The 21879-nt window shown below is 37.8% G+C and overlaps 1 protein-coding gene across 6 annotated transcripts in view; it reads right to left on the reverse strand.

The window, feature by feature from the left end:
- The window catches only part of Atp11c (ATPase phospholipid transporting 11C), a 219714-nt gene that overhangs the window by 42830 nt on the left and 155005 nt on the right, over nt 1-21879 (reverse strand). For all 6 annotated transcript variants that reach the window (XM_045140441.1, XM_045140444.1, XM_045140442.1 and 3 more), the window contains 2 exons: nt 5308-5410; nt 3735-3880 (listed from right to left, as the gene is read on the reverse strand). In XM_045140441.1, coding sequence (XP_044996376.1) covers nt 3735-3880; nt 5308-5410 — 249 coding nt within the window. The remainder of the gene's footprint in view (nt 1-3734; nt 3881-5307; nt 5411-21879) is intronic.

A 21879-nucleotide genomic window follows, 5' to 3' on the forward strand; every position in this document is an offset into this window, starting at 1 on the left:
AGATGGCAATAATATGCAAATACGTACAGCCATGCCATTAGAAGTCAATAAGTAATGGCTTTATCAATATATAAATTTTAACACAAGTTATTTATTAAAAATACAAAAAGATGTGACCAGCAAAGAGGAGAGACATCCAAAAATCTTCTTTCCTCAAAACTCAACTGCTGAAGCCTTGGAAAACCATTTTATAAAAGACTCCCGATGACAGTGGCTGTCATACCCTATGAGTCACACTCTAAGGAAACTCAGAGCAAGTGTCATGAGTATATGTTGAAACCTGGTCAAAGAATACCTCTAGACTATGGTGAAAAAACTTTGTATCAGAACCCTGCAGAGTAGAAACCTTGTTGGAGATACTCTGTCAGAGAACATAGAGGTTCCAAGTAGCACACCCAACATTGGGAAGGAAAGTGGTGCTAGTACTCCAACCAGTCTGCTGAAGGACTTCTCAGAGATGGGACAACCATCTGTGACCCAAGCAACAAAAGCCTTCTCAGGAGTGTGACAAACATATGGGAGTCCAGGAAAGAATGCTGAGAGAGTTGAGGCTGCAACTAGCAATCAAGCAAGACTGCATTCAGACTGTACACCCTCACCCAGTTCATGTTCTTTCACATTTAATCTTCCTTTATTTTGTACTCAGTTTCAAGTTAGCAGACCAACTGTGACCTGCTCTTCTCACCACCCCATCTCTTATTTCTCTCTTTTTTGTCTTTTCTCTATTTGGTTTTCTTTCATTTTCCTTTAGAAAAATTATGCAAAGAACATGTATTACCATGTTTTGTAGGATCTCTGCATCTCAGCTTCCTGAAACCTGATACTCTTTTAAGTTATATGCTTGATTATGATTCCTTACCCCTTTCTTTCTATTCTATCTTTATTCAAAACTGTTTCATCTCCAACACTTTGTCCCTACTTTTCCCTCCTTCTGCCTTTTCTTCCTCTACATTTTCTCTATCACTGAAAATAATCACTAATCTTACTCTACTTTTTTTCCTTTCCATTCACACCCACAGATACTAATATCTCAGGGCACACTATATTACCATTGTTACTTTACTTCCAAAAATGAAATGAGCTTAATGAGTGATTGAGGGGGAGAGAGGTTTCACAAAGGAACAGTCATGAAAGTAAAGGGGGACAGTAGTGGGATAGAAAGTTTATGCAGGGATGGGTTAAAGGATGAGCAAGAAAGGGGATAAGGAGATGATGAACTATAACTAAGACTATATGAATAAGCCAAATGGAAGCCCACTCTTGGAAAGATAACTTAAAATAGAATTTTTAAAAATGTTTTATGAAGGTTCCTCCCATGGGTAGATAAAGCATAGATTATTATTCATAAATTTCAATGTCAGGGATGAGATATTTCCAAATGAGTTGTTTGTCACAGAATAAGCTGAGTGCCCTAAAACAGTATAGGCTATTGCCATTGCTCTCACCCTTGGTTATCCATCAAAACTAGAAGGTAAGGGCTGGGGAGATGGCTTAGCAGTTAAGCGCTTGTCTGTGAAGCCTAAGGACCCCGGCTCGAGGCTCAATTCCCCAGGACCCACGTTAGCCAGATGCACAAGGGGGCACATGCGTCTAGAGTTCGTTTGCAGTAGCTGGAGGCCCTGGTACTCTGTCTCTCTATCTGCCTCTTTCTCTCTCTCTATTGCTCTCAAGTAAATTAAAAAAAAAAAATTTAAAAACCTAGAAGATAAGTCCCTATTGCTGAAGATACCTCATGTTTTGATTTCAAGACTTAGAGAAACTAAGCTGGAAGTGAGTTGGAATCCTCTTTTGCCCTGGTGGCTAGTCTTCTTTTAAAAAGAAGGTGGTGGTATGCAAGCCACTATGGAAGAAAAGTCATTACCAGTCCTATCTATCTGTGAACCCACGTGGACTCTAACCAATCTGCCAGGAAAGATATAACCATTGGTACAACACTGACGCAAATGCTATGGGAGTAACTAACTGCTTTTTCATTGGATTTGTAGCCTGTTCCACAGTAGGTAATTCGAGCTTGGTACAGTAATTGCCAAAGGTCTATGGCTAGGGACATAGGCCATAAAGGGGAACCTACTAATATGGTAATGCTAAACAGTATGCCAAATCACCTTCTAAATTAATTGCTGAGAATGAGTGACTAGTGTGTGCTCAGCCTTAAACAGGACATCTAAACCACCCCTTCCAAGGCTCAGAGAACATTATAGAACCTCACAGAAGAGAGAGCAGAAAGAATGGAAGAGGGGGAATATGGGGAGGATGACTTGGAAATGCTGTACTCTGCATATGATATGGTTGTTATACTAATAAATCCACAACAGCTGTGGTTTCTTACATAAGACTAACTCTGTCAACATCTCATCATAGAGAGGAAGTTTTCTGAAGACCCCAACACCTCCTAGAGTAGCTGAATGACAGATAATGGTTTCTGGGAGAAAAAGGAGTAAGGTTCCTCAGTGGTATAGCCAATGGGGCCCATTTCATAGTAAATAACCCCCTACTAATTGAACTCAGTGGGTTACAATAAAGGTATGAAAATAAGATGGAGATCAATAGAGAAGAAAGAGGGCACGAGTGGGAGGCAGAAAAGAGAGGATAATTGGGGGAATTAAAATTAAAACACATTTTGTACATGTATGAAAGTATTAAAACTACAAAATAAAACTTGAACAAAAAGCCTTACAGCAAGTGAAACAGGTTAGACATAAAAGTAGATATGATTCCATTACATGAAGTCTTAGAATAGGCAAAAGCAATGTGTTATATCTATATTTACATAGTCTACAGCACATATGTTACTACATATGGTATAGTAATTTAAATCAGATTAGGAATATTATTTTCTTATTGGGGTAGCAGTTACATGGATGCATAAATCTGTCAAATCACGTAACTTTACATCCCCGCCCTCTTAAAAAAAAAAAAAGCAGGGTTTCATTCTATCCCAGGATTACCTGCAACTCACTCTGTAGCCTATACTGGTATATTGGCCTCAAACTCATAGTAATCCTTCTATCTCAGCATCCAGACAGTACTGGGATTAAAGGCACATCTGTGTGAATAAGCCATATGGAAACCTACTACTTGGGAAGATAATTACATTCAGTGAAACTATACACTCTTAATGGATAAAACTTTACTGTAGAAATTTAAATTTTTATATTTCTTTTTGTTTTTTTAATTTTTATCTATTTATTTGAGAGAGAGAGACAGAGAATATGAATGGGTGCACCAGGACCTCCAGCCAGTTGAAATGAACTCCAGACGCATGCAACCCCTTGTGCATCTGGCTTACGTGGGTCCTGAAGATCGAGCCTCGAACTGTGGTCCTTAGGATTCACAGGCAAGTGGTTAACCACTAAGCCATCTCTCCAGACCCAAATTTAAATTAAAAAAAATAATTTCAAAATTAATCTCAGTTCTTATATCCAAAGCAATGTCTTATTTTTGATTCATTAAATGATCTACTTTGATGAATAACAATTTGAGTATCAAGACAGAAAAAGAAACATGAAAAAGAATAAAAAAAAAACATAGCCAAACTAAATAAATGCTAGATAAAACAGAAGTAAAGTTATGTTACAGAGACCAGCATGTTTGAACATACCTGTAATATCAGCACTCAGGAGGCTGAAGCATGAGGACCACTGTGAGTTTGAAGCCAGCCTCAGTTACAGTGAGATCCTATCAAAAAACAGTCCCCAACTAAACAGCTAAATTACACATATATGACCACATACCTTATAGAAGAAATATTGTACAAGATGTGCTATCCTCACATAGTATAGATGTCCATGAGCCAAAAGCAGTTTCTTTAAATGTTTAAACTTTGGTACAGAATAATCACTATTCCTGGCTGCTTGGCGGCCTTCTTTGCCTTTAATACCTAAAGAGAGAATATATCCAGAGAGTGCAACTTCTATATGACAACCAACCCAATTTATTTTTACATTTTAAGTTGTTTAAATATTGCAGATAATTTTTATAGCTTAGTTTATTTTTTAAGGTATAAAAGGGTCTTAACACTAATACTGAGACACAGTAAGTAATATAAATCATAACTAAGCTTAATTGGCAAATAGCTATTTGTTAACACAATAAAAACCAGTTAAGTAGAATCATCATTTCAATCATTACAAAGCAAGAAGTGTCTGGAAGGAAAAAACTCTTGTATATAATCATTTTTTAAGATATGCAGTAATTGCCGGGCGTGGTGGCGCATGCCTTTAATCCCAGCACTCGGGAGGCAGAGGTAGGAGGATCGCCATGAGTTCAAGGCCACCCTGAGACTACATAGTTAATTCCAGGTCAGCCTGGACCAGAGTGAGACCCTACCTCGAAAAACCAAAAAAAAAAAAAAAAAGATATGCAGTAATTGCTTAATTGTGTATATCACTAGATTACTCAGAGGCAACTAGGAGTCCTGAATATTTTGGTCTACAACATCAATGAGAAAATATAGAATCATTTCACTGAATGAAGCTCTGAGATGTTGTCCAAGGATTCTATTAGGTCAAGTAGCTTAGGCCAGGTGTGGCCAACCTTTGTCAGAGAAGTATGACATTGTTATCTACAAATGTGCTTGGCCACATTCACAGTTATGCTGGAGCATGTATGGACATGGCTACAGACTGGTCATGCTTGCTTTAGGCAATTTCCACATCAGATAGCCAATCAGCAGAAGTTAGAATTAAATGCTAAACAGGTCTACTTTCAAATGTAAAAATGAGGTGGCATTCTAGACTGCAATATAATAATTCCCAAGGTATTAATTCCATATGTGTTCCTAATCCACTGTCAAAGTTGGTCGTGTGTTATGCCTGATACATACTAGCACTAATAGTCTGATGCAGAATGGTGCAGGTAGCAGAAAACCTGTTGGTATAGGTCAGCATGTAAATCCAACCCTATAGCCTACAATATCCATAAGTGCCACTATGTGGAACATGAACCAGCCGGCTATTTTTTAACCTCCAACACTCAAGATTTTCAAAAGATAGCGCCACAACGTAACAAACAGAGGGAGCAATAAAATTTCATGCAAGCTGTCAAACCAAGAGCTAAGCAATCAATTGCACTTCTAGTAGGTTTAAGAAATTCACTTGGCTTGGCAAGGAAAAAAAAAAAATTGTAACTCCATTAGGAGCATGATCCTGAAATGGTTATAATCATAAGGAAGCCTTCATGAAATTAATAATGATTCCCAAAGTAAAATTCAAGATGAGCCACCAAAACACTCTTTCTAGAATAGGTCTGACATGAAAGCAATATTGGCTATACCTTACAGCTGCCATCCCATGAAATGTTTCTTACCTATGCCCACATGGGATTCCAAGATCATACTGACATCATTGGCACCATCACCTATCGACAGTGTTATTGGACTGCCTTTCAAGTTTTTCACCATCCTGACAATCTAAACATTAAAAAATGAGACAGAGAAAAGTCAAGTAAGAATGTAAGACTGGACTCACTGGGGATTATACCTCGTACATATTTAAAAATAGAGGTTTGGGCTGGAGAGATGGCTTAGCAGTGAAGATGCTTCCCTGTGAAGCCTAAGAACTCATGTTCAAATCTCCAGGTCCCACATAAGCCAGACACACAGTAATGCAATATGGTACAAGGGGGCGCATGTGTCTGGATTTGGTTTGTGGCAGCTGAAGGCCCTGGTGTGCCCATTCTCTCTCTATCTCTTTCTTTCTCACTTTCTCTCAAATAAATAAATAAATAAAAAGAAATAGAGGTTTATAAACAGAAAGGTAGTTTATGAATAGATAGGATAAAGGTCTCAAGTACTTAAATGCATAAGAACACAGGCATTCAAAATATAATACTAGCACCCAATGGATTCTAGTTTTGTAATGCATAAACCTCAAAGACCTTGCTTCATGTGCTTATTAAAGGTCATTATGCTTCCTTATATTGCCATTGCTTCACATGTCCTTTCAGATCATATGTTGAATGTGTGAAGGTGGAGGCCAAAACATGGATTTGGGATAACATGCACAGGGATAGAAGAACAAGATTAGAAAAAAAATGTAGAGCAGTGTTTTGATTACCACTTACTCTGTCCTTTCTGTTTATACTTGTCACTCCTCTAGTGATCTCCTCTAGGAGCATCCCATGGTACCTATGCTAAATTCTTGCATCTCTCTGGCTGACGAGTAAATTTTACTAACTCTTCTACCATTCAATATCAATATGTTTTGCTCTCTCCTATAGCTAAGGACATTTGAACGAGACATCTTGAATGGTGTGAAATTTGCAAAAATATGTCCAAGATAGGTGTACAAAGCCTGTTGCTATCCCATGAGTTTCTCTTGTAGATGAGAAGACAGTATTGTATAAGTCAGTACTGTGCTCAGAGGAAGAACTGAATAAAACTGTTCAAGCCTAGCATTCAAATATTTCTTCTTGAAGGCTTTCCAGTACCTTCTCCTGGCAGAGTTATTTGTAGGAAGTGTTTAGGTCAAAGTTGTCCTCCTACTGTTTTAGATAGTCATTGCTTGCTATATCAACTCTCAAAACCCTAGAGGGGTGAGGTAAAGGCAAGAGGACACATGTATATTTAAATATAGGGGACAGGATACTGGTGGAGGATTGGGGATAGGAGTACAGCACAAGAATCATTAAAAATAAATTGTATTTTAAAATGCCACAATGAATGACACCTATATCTGTATGCCATCTTACTTACCAACCCATAATCAGCTAACAAATATTTTCCAAAAATTCTGTACTCCTAATTTCTCTAATCAACTAACATAAATAAAATCGATTTTGGGGACTGGAGAAATGGTCTAGTGGTTAAGGTGCTTGCCTATAAAGTCTAAGGACCCAGGCTTGACTCCCCAGAACCCACATAAGCCAGATGCAAAAGGGAGCACATGAGTCGAGTTTGTTTGCGTTGGCTAGAGACTCAGGAATGCCCATTTTCTCTAGATAAATACATTTTCTATGACAATGGGTGACTACAAATAATCTATGCAAGTAATGTACCACAAAGCCTTTTCTTTAAAGAAAATTCTGTTAGTTTTCAATTGTACTAAATATTTTAAAAATCCAAAAAATTCAATTTCACTCAATAAGAGCCCGGCATAGTTGTATATGTCTCTAACCCTAGCACTTGGGAGGCAGAGGTAGGGATTTCTATGAGTTCAAGGCCACCCTGAAACTACACAGTGAATTATTCTAGGTAAGCCTAAGCTAGAGTGAGATCCTTCCTTGAAAAAACAACAAAAACAAAACAAAACCAATTTCACTCAATAAGAAGTGACATGAAGGTAAAATACCAGCTGTCACCAGATCCCTCCCCTCAGCTTGGTCCTCCTTAAGAACTTTATAAAAGACTGTCAGAAAGAACCTGTAAGTGAAAGAGCCAAAGACAATGTTAAAGAACCCAAGCTAAATTTGAGTTTAATGGGTTACCATACTGGTTAGCTGATTTGTACCCCCAGGAATAAAAGCTGAAACATAGAAAGCTCTAAGGAAGGCAATAAAATTATCAAGGGTGATAGCCTTTGCAAAATATACATACATTCATACATACATACATATCCTCATCAGTAAAAGTCAGGGAAAGAAAAGTATCAAGAAAATACACAATAAACTCTTTTTCTACAAGATCTATAAACTAACTTAAGAAAGGTGTAAGCGCCTTGGAGAAGCAGGTGGGAGCTGCTGCTAATTGGTTATGATAGTCTCAAAATCTGGGTGCCTACCCAGAGCCAAGTAGCACCAGCTGTTAAGTGATTTTCCTCATAAATAATAGGCCCTGCCAGTGAGAGCAGTGTCATCCACTGTTAAATGATTTTCCCCAAATACACTGGCCTTGAAAGATCAGAATAACAAGAAGCAGAAGATGGGGATCAACTGAGATTTATGGGATCTACTAGGCAATATATTACAGCCTTCCCTCCCCCACATATCAATACTAGGAACACTGAGAAGGCAGCAGACACAAAGAGCTCCACATTTATCCCTCCCCCCTCACCTCACCATGCCAAACTGAGCCAAGCCAAGTAGAGAGTTTACCAAGGAGCACCACTAAGAACATATGGGCTAGAAACTCATCCCAAAAGGTAATGGGTCTGATCTCCACTGGAGCAATCTATACATAGGTTTGAACTGGAAGTACAAATCATACCTATCATATCAGTGCAGACTGATAAGTGAACCACAGCTGGGAGGGAAAGAATTCAAACTTCCAACCAAAACAACTATATTCATCAAGGCAATCTTATTTTAATTTAATGTATATTTATTATACTTTACTTTTTTACTGTTTAAATGCTATTAATTTCTCTTTTTTAAACTATTTATTTTTGTTTTAAACTTCCACTGCTACATATATAATGGTCTTCCTTTTGTTTGTATACTGCCCAGTTAGGTTTCACGATTGTTCTGATATTTTTCCACCTATTCTATATAATGGGATCTCTCAATTACTCTTTCCACACACAATTCATATACTTTCCCTTGTATTCCGACCTCTTTTCCACTTTGCCTCCTCCTTATCCACTCCCCTTTATATTTGATAACTGTAAGATTTTATAGATTTAACAATCTCTAAAACCTAAAACAGATTCCCAATTTTCCCTTCCCAGATAAATTTAACATTTTCTTCAAAGATAATCTAGCACTAGTCCCTAAGGTTACTCACTCTACTTCCCTCCCACTTTTAATGGTCGTGATTAAAATCCAATTATATGCTATACCATCCTTGTCCATTTATCCTCCAACAGCTATTAAAGTGAAAGGGAACACAGTTATTAATCAGTCTGCATGAAATTTGCATCCTAGGAATATCCTGTAGCTGGTCACCTATGTAGTGAATATTCTATTCAAGGAAGTGATATAGAGGTTGTCACAGGCACTGTGAGGTCCTAGACTGAAGAAGTAACTTCTAAATGATACAACAAAGAACCCAGGTGATAAAAAGGAAAGAAAATCTGAGCAAGGCAAGTGTGATGGTTTGATTCTGGTGTTCCCCATAAATTTAGGTGTTAGATGCTCGGAAGGCTAGATTGCCAGCTGATGGAGATTTAGAAATTTATGCCTCCTGGAGGGAGTGCATTGTTGGGGTGAGGCTTATGGGTGTTATGAACAGTTTTCCCTCACCAGTGTTTGACATACTCTCCTGTTGTTGATATTGGGCAGGGGGTGATGTCCATCGTCTGCTCATGCCATCGTTTTCCCCTGCCATCGTGGAGCTTCCCCTTGAGCCTGTAAGCCAAGATAAACCTCTTTTTTTTCCCCCACAAGCTGCTCTTGGTTGGGTGATTTCTACAAGCAATGCAAACATGACTGCAATATCAGCAATCCCAGATGCATAGGTCTCAATGCAGTCATATAAGAAGTGTGAAAACATCAAGGCAATATAACCACTCCAAAAGTTACACATCCCATAGTGATTGCCTCTACTGGTATGAAATAGATAAACTTCCAGACAGAGAATTCAAAAGAATGATGACAAGCATGTTTAAAGAAATTAAAGAAAACAGGGCTGGAGAGATGGCTTAGCAGTTAAGTGCTTGCCTATGAAGCCTAAGGACCCCGGTTCGAGGCTCGGTTCCCCAGGTCCCACATTAGCCAGATGCACAAGGGGGCGTACGTGTCTGAAGTTCGTTTGCAGAGGCTGGAAGCCCTGGCGCGCCCATTCTCTCTCTCTCCCTCTATCTGTCTTTCTCTCTGTGTCTGTTGCTCTCAAATAAATAAATAAATAATATAAAAAAAAGAAATTAAAGAAAACAAACAAGAGAACACACATACATGGTGTGTGTGGGGGGATAAATAATTGCTGAGAGAGAAAGAGAAAAATCCTGCCTCAAGTACACAGTGAAAGGTGTGGACTGACACTCAAAAGTTGTCCTCTGACCTTCACACATGTACTGTGTTATGCACATGCCCACATGAAAACACACACACCCCTTCACACATGTACTGTGGTATGCACATGCCTACATGAAAACACACACATACACACACATAGCTTCAGTGGAATGCCTCACCTATGAATCTAGAAGAGGACAGAATGTCAGAACTTGAAGCCAAGGTGGAAGAATTAAGAGAGTCTCAAAAGGACATAGATAAATCAATAAGAAGGTGTGAATGGGACATGCAAGACATTGGGGACATGGTGGGAATATCAAATCAGAGTATCATAGGCACAAATGGAGAATTTCAGTCTAAATGCATGTAAACATTTTCAACAAAATCACAGAAGAAAATTTCCCCCAATTAGGGAAATATATGGTAATCCAGATGCATGGGGTAACTAGAATACCAAACAAACAAGACCAGAACAGAACTTCTCATCATATTACAAATCAAAGAAAGTAAATTTGAAGCAGTAAAAGAGAAGTATCTAGTCACCTATAAATGCAAGCCCATGACAATAACAAGAGTGCTAAACTAATGAATGGTAGCACTTGGGTTGTGACAATATCTAAAGACTTAAATATTCCATATGTCAAAGGTATTTTTTTTTTCGAGATAGGGTTTCACTTTAGTCCAGGCTGACCTGGAATTCACTATGTAGTCTCACAGTGGCCTCAAACTCACAGCGATCCTCCTACCTCTGCTTCCCGAGTGCTGGGATTAAAGATGTGTGCCACCACGCCCAGCTCCATATGCCATTTTTTTTTTGTAAATAAGAAAGATATTAAGTGCAAGCTATTATTGTAATTGTATATAGAATATGATATATAAATAAAATTCTGCTTGGTTTATTAAAAAATTAACAGATTTTTCAACAGAAGTTTTAAAATCCAGGAGAACATGGAATGATGTATTTCAAGCTCTGAAAGGCAACTAGAAACACAAACTACTATACTCAATGACACTAAATGTCATAAATGAAGGGAAAAGAAGGCCTTTCTATAAAAATAGCCTAAACAAATCTGTCCAGTGCTACAGAATCAACAAGAACCAAAGGAATGAATGCATTTAGTTTTCAATAACTGAATACTAATGGTCTCAATTCCCTAGTCAAAAGTCACAGATCAGCAGAATGTATTAAAAGGCAGTATCCTTCTAGTTATTACTTCTTAAAAACACCTCACCATAAAAGACAAATGTTATATGTTAGGGTAAAAGGATAGAAAATGGTATTTCAAGCATATGGGGCTAGAAAATAAGAAGGTATGTCTGTTTTATTATTTGATAAGGCAGACTTCAATCCAAGACTGAAGAGTCACAGAAGGTCACTTTATACTGATTAAATGAATAGTTCAACAAGAGTACATTAAAATTGTAAACACACACATTGAATATGTATACAATCAAGTTGATAAAAGAAACAAAATCACAAGTACAGTCACATATTAAATTCAGCACAACAGTAGTGGGCAACTTTAGTATCCCTCTCCTACCAACTAGAAGGACATCTTGGTTAAAAAAAAAAAAAATAGAATAGCATCTCACAAAGAACACTCAACTCCCACCAAACTAGAGATTCACAGACACAGAGTCTCCCAAGACCTCGTCACTGAAGTAAACCTGAAACAGACCCAACATGGCTCAGGGAAATTCACAGAAGAGGGTGTGGACAGACTGTTAAAGCCACAAGTTGGAACATTACACACAGAGACATTGCCTCTTCCCCATAACTGATGGCTACCCCCACAATACATGACCCACAATCCCCATGGGGATAACTGGCATCCCCAACAAAGAGGGTTCCTTCTGGGGGGGGGGGGCAGGGATGAGGGTAAGGATGGCATCATCATGTTCTGTGTACACACTGAGTATGTACATAAGTAATAAAGAAAAAAAAAGAGTATTATCTCCAATAAATAACATCACAGATCAACTAACCTAACAAACATCTACAGAACATTCTGTTTAAACACCACAAACACACATTATACTCAGCAATCCATGGGACTTCCTCTTAAATATATCATATATCAGAACACAAAGCAAACCTTAATATAGGGGAATTGAAATAATTCTATATAGTCTGATTACAATGGAAAAAAAACCTAAAATTCAACATGAGAAAATACAGAACATAGAATTAGAGAAATTAAATAACACATTGTTGAATTTTGAATGGATAATTAAATCAAGAAGCAAATAAACAAAAGTCCTGAAATTAAATGGTAGTGAAATCACAACATACCAAAATCAATGAAATACCATAAAACTAGTTTATTTTAAAAAGATTTTTATTTTTTTTTTCAAGCAGAGAGACAATGGGTACACTAGGGCCTCTAGCCATTGCAAATGAACTCCAGATACATGTGCCACTACATGCATCTGACTTTGTATGGGTACTGGGGAAGAAATTCTAGGTTGTTAGACTTTGCAAGCAAACACCTTAGCTGCTGAGCCATCTCTCTAGCCCAAAAAGTAGTGTCAAGAGTGAAATTTATAGCTCTAAGTTCTCACATTAAGAACTCAGAGAGGTCTCAGATGAATAACAATTACATATCTTAGGATTTTGGAAAAAAACATAAACCAGCCAAACTCAACATTAGTAGATGAAAAATCAATGATTTCAGAGCAGGAATCAATGAAATAGAAACAAACAAAAATCCAGGCTTGCTCCATGGGAGGAAGTTCATGTCTGATACTGAAAATCTAAAGATGATGGCTCTAAAGAACTTAGGTCCTAGTGGGGAGGCTACTGCTGTTTGCCTAATTGGACATATTAGGCCTACCAAACCACTTCTAAATATTTATGTTTATAAATATCAACTAGTGTTGTTCTCACATTTTGTTAGAGAAGTCTCTCTTTTTCAGTTTGTGGTGACTTCTTGGGAGACTCAAGCTCATTAAACTTCTGAGGAGAAGTTACAAATATTCAGCACTAAATGAGACAGCTCTATCATACCCTTTAATGAGAGACTATTGTAGATGTTGAAAAGAATGAAGAGTCCAAGGATGAGGAAGAGTGCTTTGAAACACTGGCTTCCAGATATGAAATGACTATTGCATTTAGGACTTCACAACTATAGTTACCTGCCTAAGACATGCATAATATAAAGGTAAAAATACTAGAAAAATACCTTGGAACAAATTTAACCAAGAAATTGAAAGTCCTCTACAATGCAAACTGTGTAACACTCAAAAGAAAAATTGAAAAGAACAGAAAGATCTCCCATTATCATGAACTACAATAATAAATATTATGAAAAGAACTACCTTTTAAAAATGTTATAAATTTATTTATGCCATTTTCAAATACAATTTATATCTGTCAATTCTTGTCCTCACCTTACCCCAACATCCCTCCCTCTATATTTACATGTCACATGTACCCTTTTGTCCTCCCCCCCCCTTCCAGCTTATCTCTTTAGAGTCACTTTTGATTACAGTACTGTCTTTATAGGTTTTATCTGCATTTTCCAACCCCCCATATATACATAGTTATAGATACTACTAAGACCTGTATGTCAGTGAGAACATGGGGTTTTGGTCTGAGTCACTTCAGTTAATACAATCCCTTTAAGATTCCTCCATTTTCTGCAAATTTCATGTCATTTTTCCATACTGCTAATAGAATCCCATTGTATACATGTATCACATTTTCACCTGTCACTGGGCATCTAGGCCATTCCCAATTCTTAGTTTTGTAAATAGAACTGCAATAAACATGGATTTTCAAGTATCTCTGTCATAGTGTGGAGTCCTCAGGGTATATTCCTAGTAGTGCTAAGCCTGGGTCATATGAGAAGTCTATTTCTTTTTGAGAAACCTCCATACTGATTTTCTTAATGGCTGTACTAGTTTGCACTCCCAGAAACAGTGGATGAGAGTTCTTCTTTCCCAGCATCCTTCCTCATCAGCACTTGTTATTTTTTTTTTTTTTATTTTTTTTTTTTTTATTTTTAAATCACAGCCATTCTGGCTAGGCTAAGAAGGCATTTCAAAGTTCTTTTGATTTATATTTCCCTGATGGCTAGAGATGTTGAACATTTTTATAAGTGCTTATTGACCATTTGTGTTTCCTCTTTTGTGAACTATCTGTTCAGTTCATTACCCATTTGGTGACAGGCAACTTATTATTATTATTATTATTTTTTGGTACTTAATGTTTGCAGTTCCTCATAAACTCTGGTTATTAGCCTCCTATTAAAAGTATATGTGGCAAAGATTTTATCCCAATCTGCAGGCAGTTTGTTCACTTTAGTGATAGTTGTTTGGCTATGGAGAAACTTTTAAATTTAATATACTCTCATTTGTTGATTAGAATCCCATTCAGAAAGTTCTTACTTAATGTTCATATCCTGGAACACATTGCCAATTTTTTACTCTAGTACTTTCAGTGTTTCTGGTTTTGGATTGAGGTCCTTGACCCATTTTGACTTTATACTTTTATAAGGGGGAGAGGCATGGATCAAATTTCATTCCTCCAAAAATGTAAATCCAGTTTTGCCAGCACAATTTGTTGAACAAGATGTCATTTTCCACTGCATTTTGGCCTATTTTTTCAAAGATTAGAAAGCTTAAATTATAGATCCTCTATTTTATAGGTCTGTTTCAGTAACAAATGGCTATCTTACCAAAGAAGTCAATGCATCAAAATACCAATCATCCTTCAAAAAATCAGAAATTACATTCAGAAAAAAAGATGTTGAATAGTAGCCGGGCATGTGGCACACCTCTTTAATCCCAGCACTCAAGAGGCAGAGATAGGAGAATCACTGTGAGTTCAAGGTCGGCATGAAACTACAGAGTGAGTTCTAGGACAGCCTGGGCTAAAGTGAGGCCTTACCTTTGAGTCCTATTCAGAACATCTTAATGTTTGTATACAAGTAAAACAAAATCAAACAACAACAAAAAAAACCCCAAGATCTTGGATAGCCAATATAATCCTAGGTTTAAAAGAAAAGCTGAATAAAATTCCATTTTCTTTTGTGAGTGTATATATGATGTGATGTGTATGGCATATGAATATGTGTAACCTATGTTCATGCTTGTGGCAGCTAGCCCACAACAGGTGTCCACCTCTATCACTCATCTGTAGGTTTCCTTGAAACGTTGTCTCTGATCCTGAAGTTGCCGTTTTTGGTCAGATTGGCTGACCACTGAGTTCCAGAGATTCTATGGTCTCTGTTCCCTAAAGAACTGGGATTACAGGCATATATGGCCATACCCAATTGTGTAAATGGGTGCTGGGGTATAAAAGTCAGGTGGTCTCAGGCCCTCCTGCTTGCATGGTAAGTCTTCTTAATACCTGTGCCATCTTCCCAGGCCCTGTATCATATTTTCATTTTCCAGGCATAAGTTGATGAATATCTAGGTTGATTTTACTCCATGGTTATAATGGAATTTTTTTCAGCTATAAAGAAGCATGAAATTATAAAATTTGCAAGAAAATATGTGAAACTGTAAATGAATATTCAAAGTGAAGTAACCTAGGCTCAGAAAGACAAAAATTACATGTTCTCTCTCAGATGTGGATACTAACTTTAATGTCTGCATATCAGGAAGGGGATGTGAGAGTGAGTATACACTATTAATTGAGATAGGAAACCATGAGAAAATAATGAGAGGTAATAAGAAAGGAGTAAGGGGGCAGAACAAAAGGAAACATAGTATGAAAGTGGAAAGGAGGATATGGTGGATGGAGGGTGGAAGCAGGCAAGAGGACAAAGGAAAGAAAGGAAACAAAATTGGTTTTAAATGCAACATAATGCAATTCTTTGTACTATAATAAAACATACATTAACTTAAAAAAACCCTGGAAGTATCATTATACATGATTTCATGGTATACTACTGAGCCAAAGTAGCAAAAAACAGCATGGTTCTGGCATAAAAACAGATATGTCAGTCAGTGGAATAGAATAGAAATTCCAGACATAAACATATGTAGCTACAGTTACCTGATTTTTTTTGTTTGTTTGTTTGTTTTGTTTTCCAAGGTAGGGTTTCACTCTAGTCCAGGCTGACCTGGAATTCGCTATGCAGTCTTAGGGTGGCCTTGAACTCACAGTGATCCTCCTACCTCTGCCTCCCTAGTGCTGGGATTAAAGGCGTGCACCAACACACCCAGCTAACTCAGTCACTTGATTTTTTTAAAATTTTTGTTTATTTATTTATTGATTTATTTATTTATTTGAGAGCAACAGACACAGAGAGAAAAGCAGATAGAGAAAGAGAGATAATGGGCACGCCAGGACCTCCATCCACTGCAAATGAACACCAGACATGTGCACCCCTTTGTGCATCTGGCTAATGTGGGTCCTAGGGAATCAAAGCTCGAACCAGGGTCCTTAGGACAGGCAAGCACTTAACCACTAAGCCATCTCTCCAGCCCGAGTCACTTGATTTTTGGCAAAAATATTAATTAGAGAAACGATGACTTGTTTCATCAATAGTGCTGGGAAAATTTAATTTCTACATGTAGAAGAATAAAGCTAGATTCTTATCTCTCATCCTGCATAAAAATCAACCGCAAATCAATCAAAGGACCTAAATGTAAGACCTTAAACTCAGAAACTTATCAGAGGAAAAAAGTAAGGATAACACTTTAAGATACAGATATCAAGATGTTTGGAACTGGGCTCAAATCACTCAAGAAATAATCAACAAATGGTACCTCATGAAATTAAAAGGCTTCTGTGTAGCAAAGAACGTTAAGTAAGTGAAGAGACAGCCTAAATATTGGGAGAAAATTTTGCCATCCATACATCTGAAAGAGGAATAATATCTAGAAGATACAAAGAACTTAAAAAATAAACATTAAAATAACCTAATCAAAAAAATGGGCTATGAAATTGAACAGAATTCTCAAAAAAAGGAGAAATACAAATGTCCAAATAAGTATTTTAAAAATTATTTAATATTCTTAGTTGTTAGGGAAGTTCAAATTAAAACTATATTAAGATTCCATTTCACCCAGTTGAAAATGGCTATCATCAAGAAAACAAATGATGGTGAGAGAAATGGCACTGTAGTTAAGGAGCTTGCTTGCAAAGCCTAGGGGCCCAGGTTTGATTCCCCAGTACCCACATTAGCAAGATGTACATTGTATCACATGCATCTGCAGATTGCTTGCATTGGCTAGAGGCTCTGGTGTGGACCCCTGCAGATAAATAAAAATATTTAAAAAAAGAAAACAAATGACAACAGGTATTAGTGTGTGGGGAAAGATGATCTCTTATTTACTGTTAATATAATACTAAAATGGTGCAGTTTTTATGGAATGAATGTGAAGGTTGCTCAAAAAGCTAAAAGTAGAAATACCATATGACCTAGCTATATTATTATTATTTTTTTGTTCATTTTTATTTATTTATTTATTTGAGAGCAACAGACATAGAGAGAAAGACAGATAGAGGGAGAGAGAGAGAATGGGCGCGCCAGGGCTTCCAGCCACTGCAAACGAACTCCAGACGCGTGTGCCCCCTTGTGCATCTGGCTAACGTGGGACCTGGGGAACCAAGCCTCGAACCGGGGTCCTTAGGCTTCACAGGCAAGCGCTTAACCGCTAAGCCATCACTCCAGCCCCTAGCTATATTATTTTTGATCATATACTCAAAAGGCTCTATACCCCACTACAGAGATACTCGCATATCCATATCCATTGCTGTTCTATTCTCAATAGCAGTGAAATGGAACCCCTTTAGATGTCCATCAACTGGTAAGTGGACAATGCAGATGTGGTACATATACACAATGGAATTTTATTCAGCTGTAAAAAAAAGTATTAAATTTTCAGGAAAGTGGATGGAACTGGAAAATACTATACTATGTATGAGACACCAGGCTCGAAAAGATAAATCGAAAAGATAAATTCCACATATTCTCTCTTCTATGAAGATCCTAGCTTTGAATTTTTAGAGTTGTGTGTTTAAGTTAGAGTGTTAGTAGAGGCCAGGAAGGTAGAAAGTGGCCATGATACAGAGGGAGGAAATGGCACTGAAGGAAGGAAAGGATAACAGAATATAAAAGTTGAGAGGTGGAATACTGGGAATGCAAAGGTTTAAGTGGTGGTAGGGTGGGATGATGAAGGAGAGAGAAAGTGGCAGGGCAGGTTAACCAAAACTAAAGATTTATAAATGAAAGAGCAATACGGAAACTTATTTCTTTGTTAGCTAATTAAAAACATACAGTTTAAAGAACGTAACCTGCATGACTAGATAAAGTTGCTCATAGAAGTCATAAGTTTCTACAGAAAAATCTTCTGGACATGACACAGCCACTGTACTTATAAACTCTCAATGGCTGTTATTACCTGCATTAGAACTGAACAAAATTGGGCCTGTCATCCTTCCGTCATTGATAGAACAAAGGCTCATGAGACTCCTGCTCTCTCTTAGGAGCTGTTGCCAGCTAATGTTTTCTGGGGGAAACTTCTGTTGTATCAAAACTTCTTCAGGAAGTACAAATATATGTAAGTTCCCTATAACCTGGTAAATAACCTCCCGCTCATGCTCATGCAAGTGAGCCTAGTTAAACTCAGTGGGTTACCAAACAAACAGATAAACAAGACATCAAAATACAAGTGGGTAAAGGTAGGAAGATGTTATTCAGTGGAAGAGGGATGAGGACAAGAGAGAGCAATGGGGAGTGAATAGAATCAAAATATATTATAAACATGTATAAAACTATCAAAATAATATAAATTTGGGCCGTAGAGATGGCTTAGCAGTTAAAGAGCTTGCCTGCTAAGCCTAAAGACCCATCCAGGGTCTTTACCCTCTCCAGGTCCCATGTAAGAAAGACGCACAAAGTGATGCAAGCATGCAAGGTCGCACATGGGCACAATGTGATGCATGTGTCTGGAGTTAGACTACAGTGGCTAGGGGCCTTGGGGTGCCAATTCTCTCCCTCTACTTCTTTCTCTCCCTTGCTGTCATGCATTAAAAAAAGGCCACTCTATTGTGCTGGCCTCAAAAAAATATATAAATTTGAAAAATAAAATACAGATTAAAAGATTAAAATTTGTTTTTATTAAAAGATAAAAAGATTGATGGACACTGACTATAAAATCATGTATGATTTAGTTAAATTTGGTTTATTTTTGATGTTCCTCATGTTTCCCATATTAAAAGCTTCTCTCCTGTAGGAGCTTTCTAGAAAAAAAATATTAAGTTTACCAAATACCTATTTTCATTAACTATAAATGCATGCAAACATTTTAATGTTCAAAAAGATGTAAGGATCAGCCACATACTTTAAGTAGCACATTATTAAGCAGTAGAGATTGTTTACAAAGCATCTTAGGTACAAGTATATTAGGTACCCAGATCAATATTACAAGATAAGATGAAGTGGTATCTGTGCAAGAAAAAATGACAGCATTGGTATCCAGGTAAAATCTATGATACAAGAGAAGGAAGAGGACACTATCTATCAGAGTAATTAGATATTTTACTGTAGAGGGGAAAAAAAAAACATCATTTAAGTCATAAAATGTTAGTGAGACTTGCATGGATCTTGAAAGAGTAGAGTATTCATGAAAAAGAATGACATGTCAAATAGCATACAGCCAGGCAAATAAGGTAGATACTCATAAAACAGGGTTGATCTTTCTAGAGCAATCAGTTTTCATATATGAATCATGGAGCCAGATCAACATGAAAGGACATCACAAAAGTGGCAGTTGTGTGCAAAAGAAACAGGTGGGAAGCAAAACGTAGACAAAAAGCCAATAGATTACCCACAGAATGGGAGAAAATATTTGCAGGTTATCCAACTGATAGAGGCCTTATCTCTAGAATTTACAAAGAACTCAAAAGTCTAAACAATAAGAAGACAAATACCCCACTCACAAAATGGGGCACAGAGTTAAACAGGCAATTCACAGAGGAAGAGATACAAATGGCAAACACACACCTAAGAAAATGTTCATCATCCCTAATCATCAGAGAAATGCAAATTAAAACAACTATGAGATTCCACCTTACCACAATAAGGATGGCCAACATCAAAAGGTCAAATGAAAATAAATGCTGGCGAGGATGTGGAGAAGCAGGGACACTCATTCACTGTTGGTGGGAATGCAGGATGGTACAACCACTTTGGAAAGCAATATGGAGACTCCTGAAAAAGCTGACTATAGAAATACCAACAGACCCGGTTATACCATTACTGGGCATATACCCTAAAACCTTCAAACCAAAAGCCAGAGAGATTTGCTCAACCATGTTTGTAGCAGCTCAATTCGTAATAGCTAAAAGCTGGAATCAACCCAGATGTCCATCATTAGAAGAATGGATAACAAAGATGTGGTATATCTACACAATGGAATTCTATACAGCAGTAAGAAAAAACAACATAAAGAAATTGGAGCAAAAATGGTTGAACCTGGAACAGATCATTCTCAGCGAACATACCCAATCACAGAAAAAAAATCAACACATAGTCTCACTTATCTGCAACACCTAAACTGAATCTGCCCAAGATGCCTTACATACCCAGCAAGCACCTCATGGACTAGACAATAAGATGGATGGGAGGGCGGGGAGGGAATCAAAGGGTGGAAAACAGTAATCCGGACCCAAACGGCAATGGTACCATAAAATTCTACTTCCTAAAAGACAGACCAAATGGCTGAACCTTCACTAGACCCTTACAGGAAACACCTGAACCACAAGACACTGGAGAGGGTAGGATCAAGACTGACCTAAATCTCCTACATCTTCCCTCCCTCCCTCTCCCCCTCTCCCCTCTATCTCTCTCCTCTCTAACTCTTGTATATTAGTTATCTTTTTCCTCAATTTCTTAGTGGACACTGACCTGAAACCCCCACTTCCAGCTTGGGCCTACCATCCACAATGAGCTTTTGATCAGAGAAACCTACAAGGTTTCCCAAAACAATGACAGACTTCTGTCAGAGTACTTGATGACCCACCAAAGGCCAGTGATAAGACCCTATTGCTGAAGACTCCATACACAGCTGACGCATAAAATGGAATGACATGGCTGGAAGCCAGGAGAGAGTCAGTCCCCAGTCAGCGTGTCTAGTGCCAGAAGGCGCTACATAGGCGACTGGGGGAAATGACCAAGATCTGTCCAAGCAACACATTGGTTAACCTAATTAGCAACAAATAACTGGATGTGATGCCCACACAAGTGCAATAGTGGTACACAGCCATGGTGAGGAATCAATTGCTCTTGATTTGGCTAACTGATCCACTCAGTGGTACTAGACCCTTAGCTGGAGCTGGGAAACCAGTCAGAACCATACCAAAACACAAGCCCACTCTACAATATCAAGCTACCATCAATCACGGGGTATAAGAGGGCCTACACCTATTAAACTGTCTATCAAAAAAGTAAGTGTTATCTCAATTTTCCAGGTGCTAACTTACTCTCCATTGGAGAATCTGCTTCTCTTTTCCAGATAGATGCAGATCCTAAGAAGAGAGCTGCCCCAACATACCTCAAAAGGGGCCCAACTGAAACTAAGGTCAACTGGCGAAATAAGCAAGGGTGATGTTTGCCTGTGAACCGGATACCAGCACAAAGGGGAAGGAGATCAACGCAGAGAAAAATCAACTCCTACCAAATCAGAGAGCCAGAGCCTCAGAGGCCCCCAACACCTCAGCACTGAAGCAGACCAAAAATGAACCCAACATGGCTCAGGGAAATCTTGCGGAAGAGGGGGCAGAAAGAATGTCAGAGTTACATGTTGGGTCAGGATTTGCAGAGACATTTATCATACTAATAACTGGGGGCTAACTCCACAATGCACGACCCATTTTCATTAACAAGGAGGGTCTAATGGGAGGGGGTAGATCACAGATGAGCCTAAATAATGGTACCAAACTGCCTGTATTCACTGAAATGAAAACTAATAAATTAAATTTTAAAAAGAAAATGAAAAAAAAGATAATAGATTTCCAAAGATGAAAAAAATTAAGTACTATGGACCATCACAGATATCAAGGGAAGAGAATTTTAAGTGCCATGTAACTGACAG

Source organism: Jaculus jaculus, chromosome X (assembly GCF_020740685.1).
Source record: "Jaculus jaculus isolate mJacJac1 chromosome X, mJacJac1.mat.Y.cur, whole genome shotgun sequence".
Lineage (NCBI taxonomy): Eukaryota > Metazoa > Chordata > Mammalia > Rodentia > Dipodidae > Jaculus > Jaculus jaculus.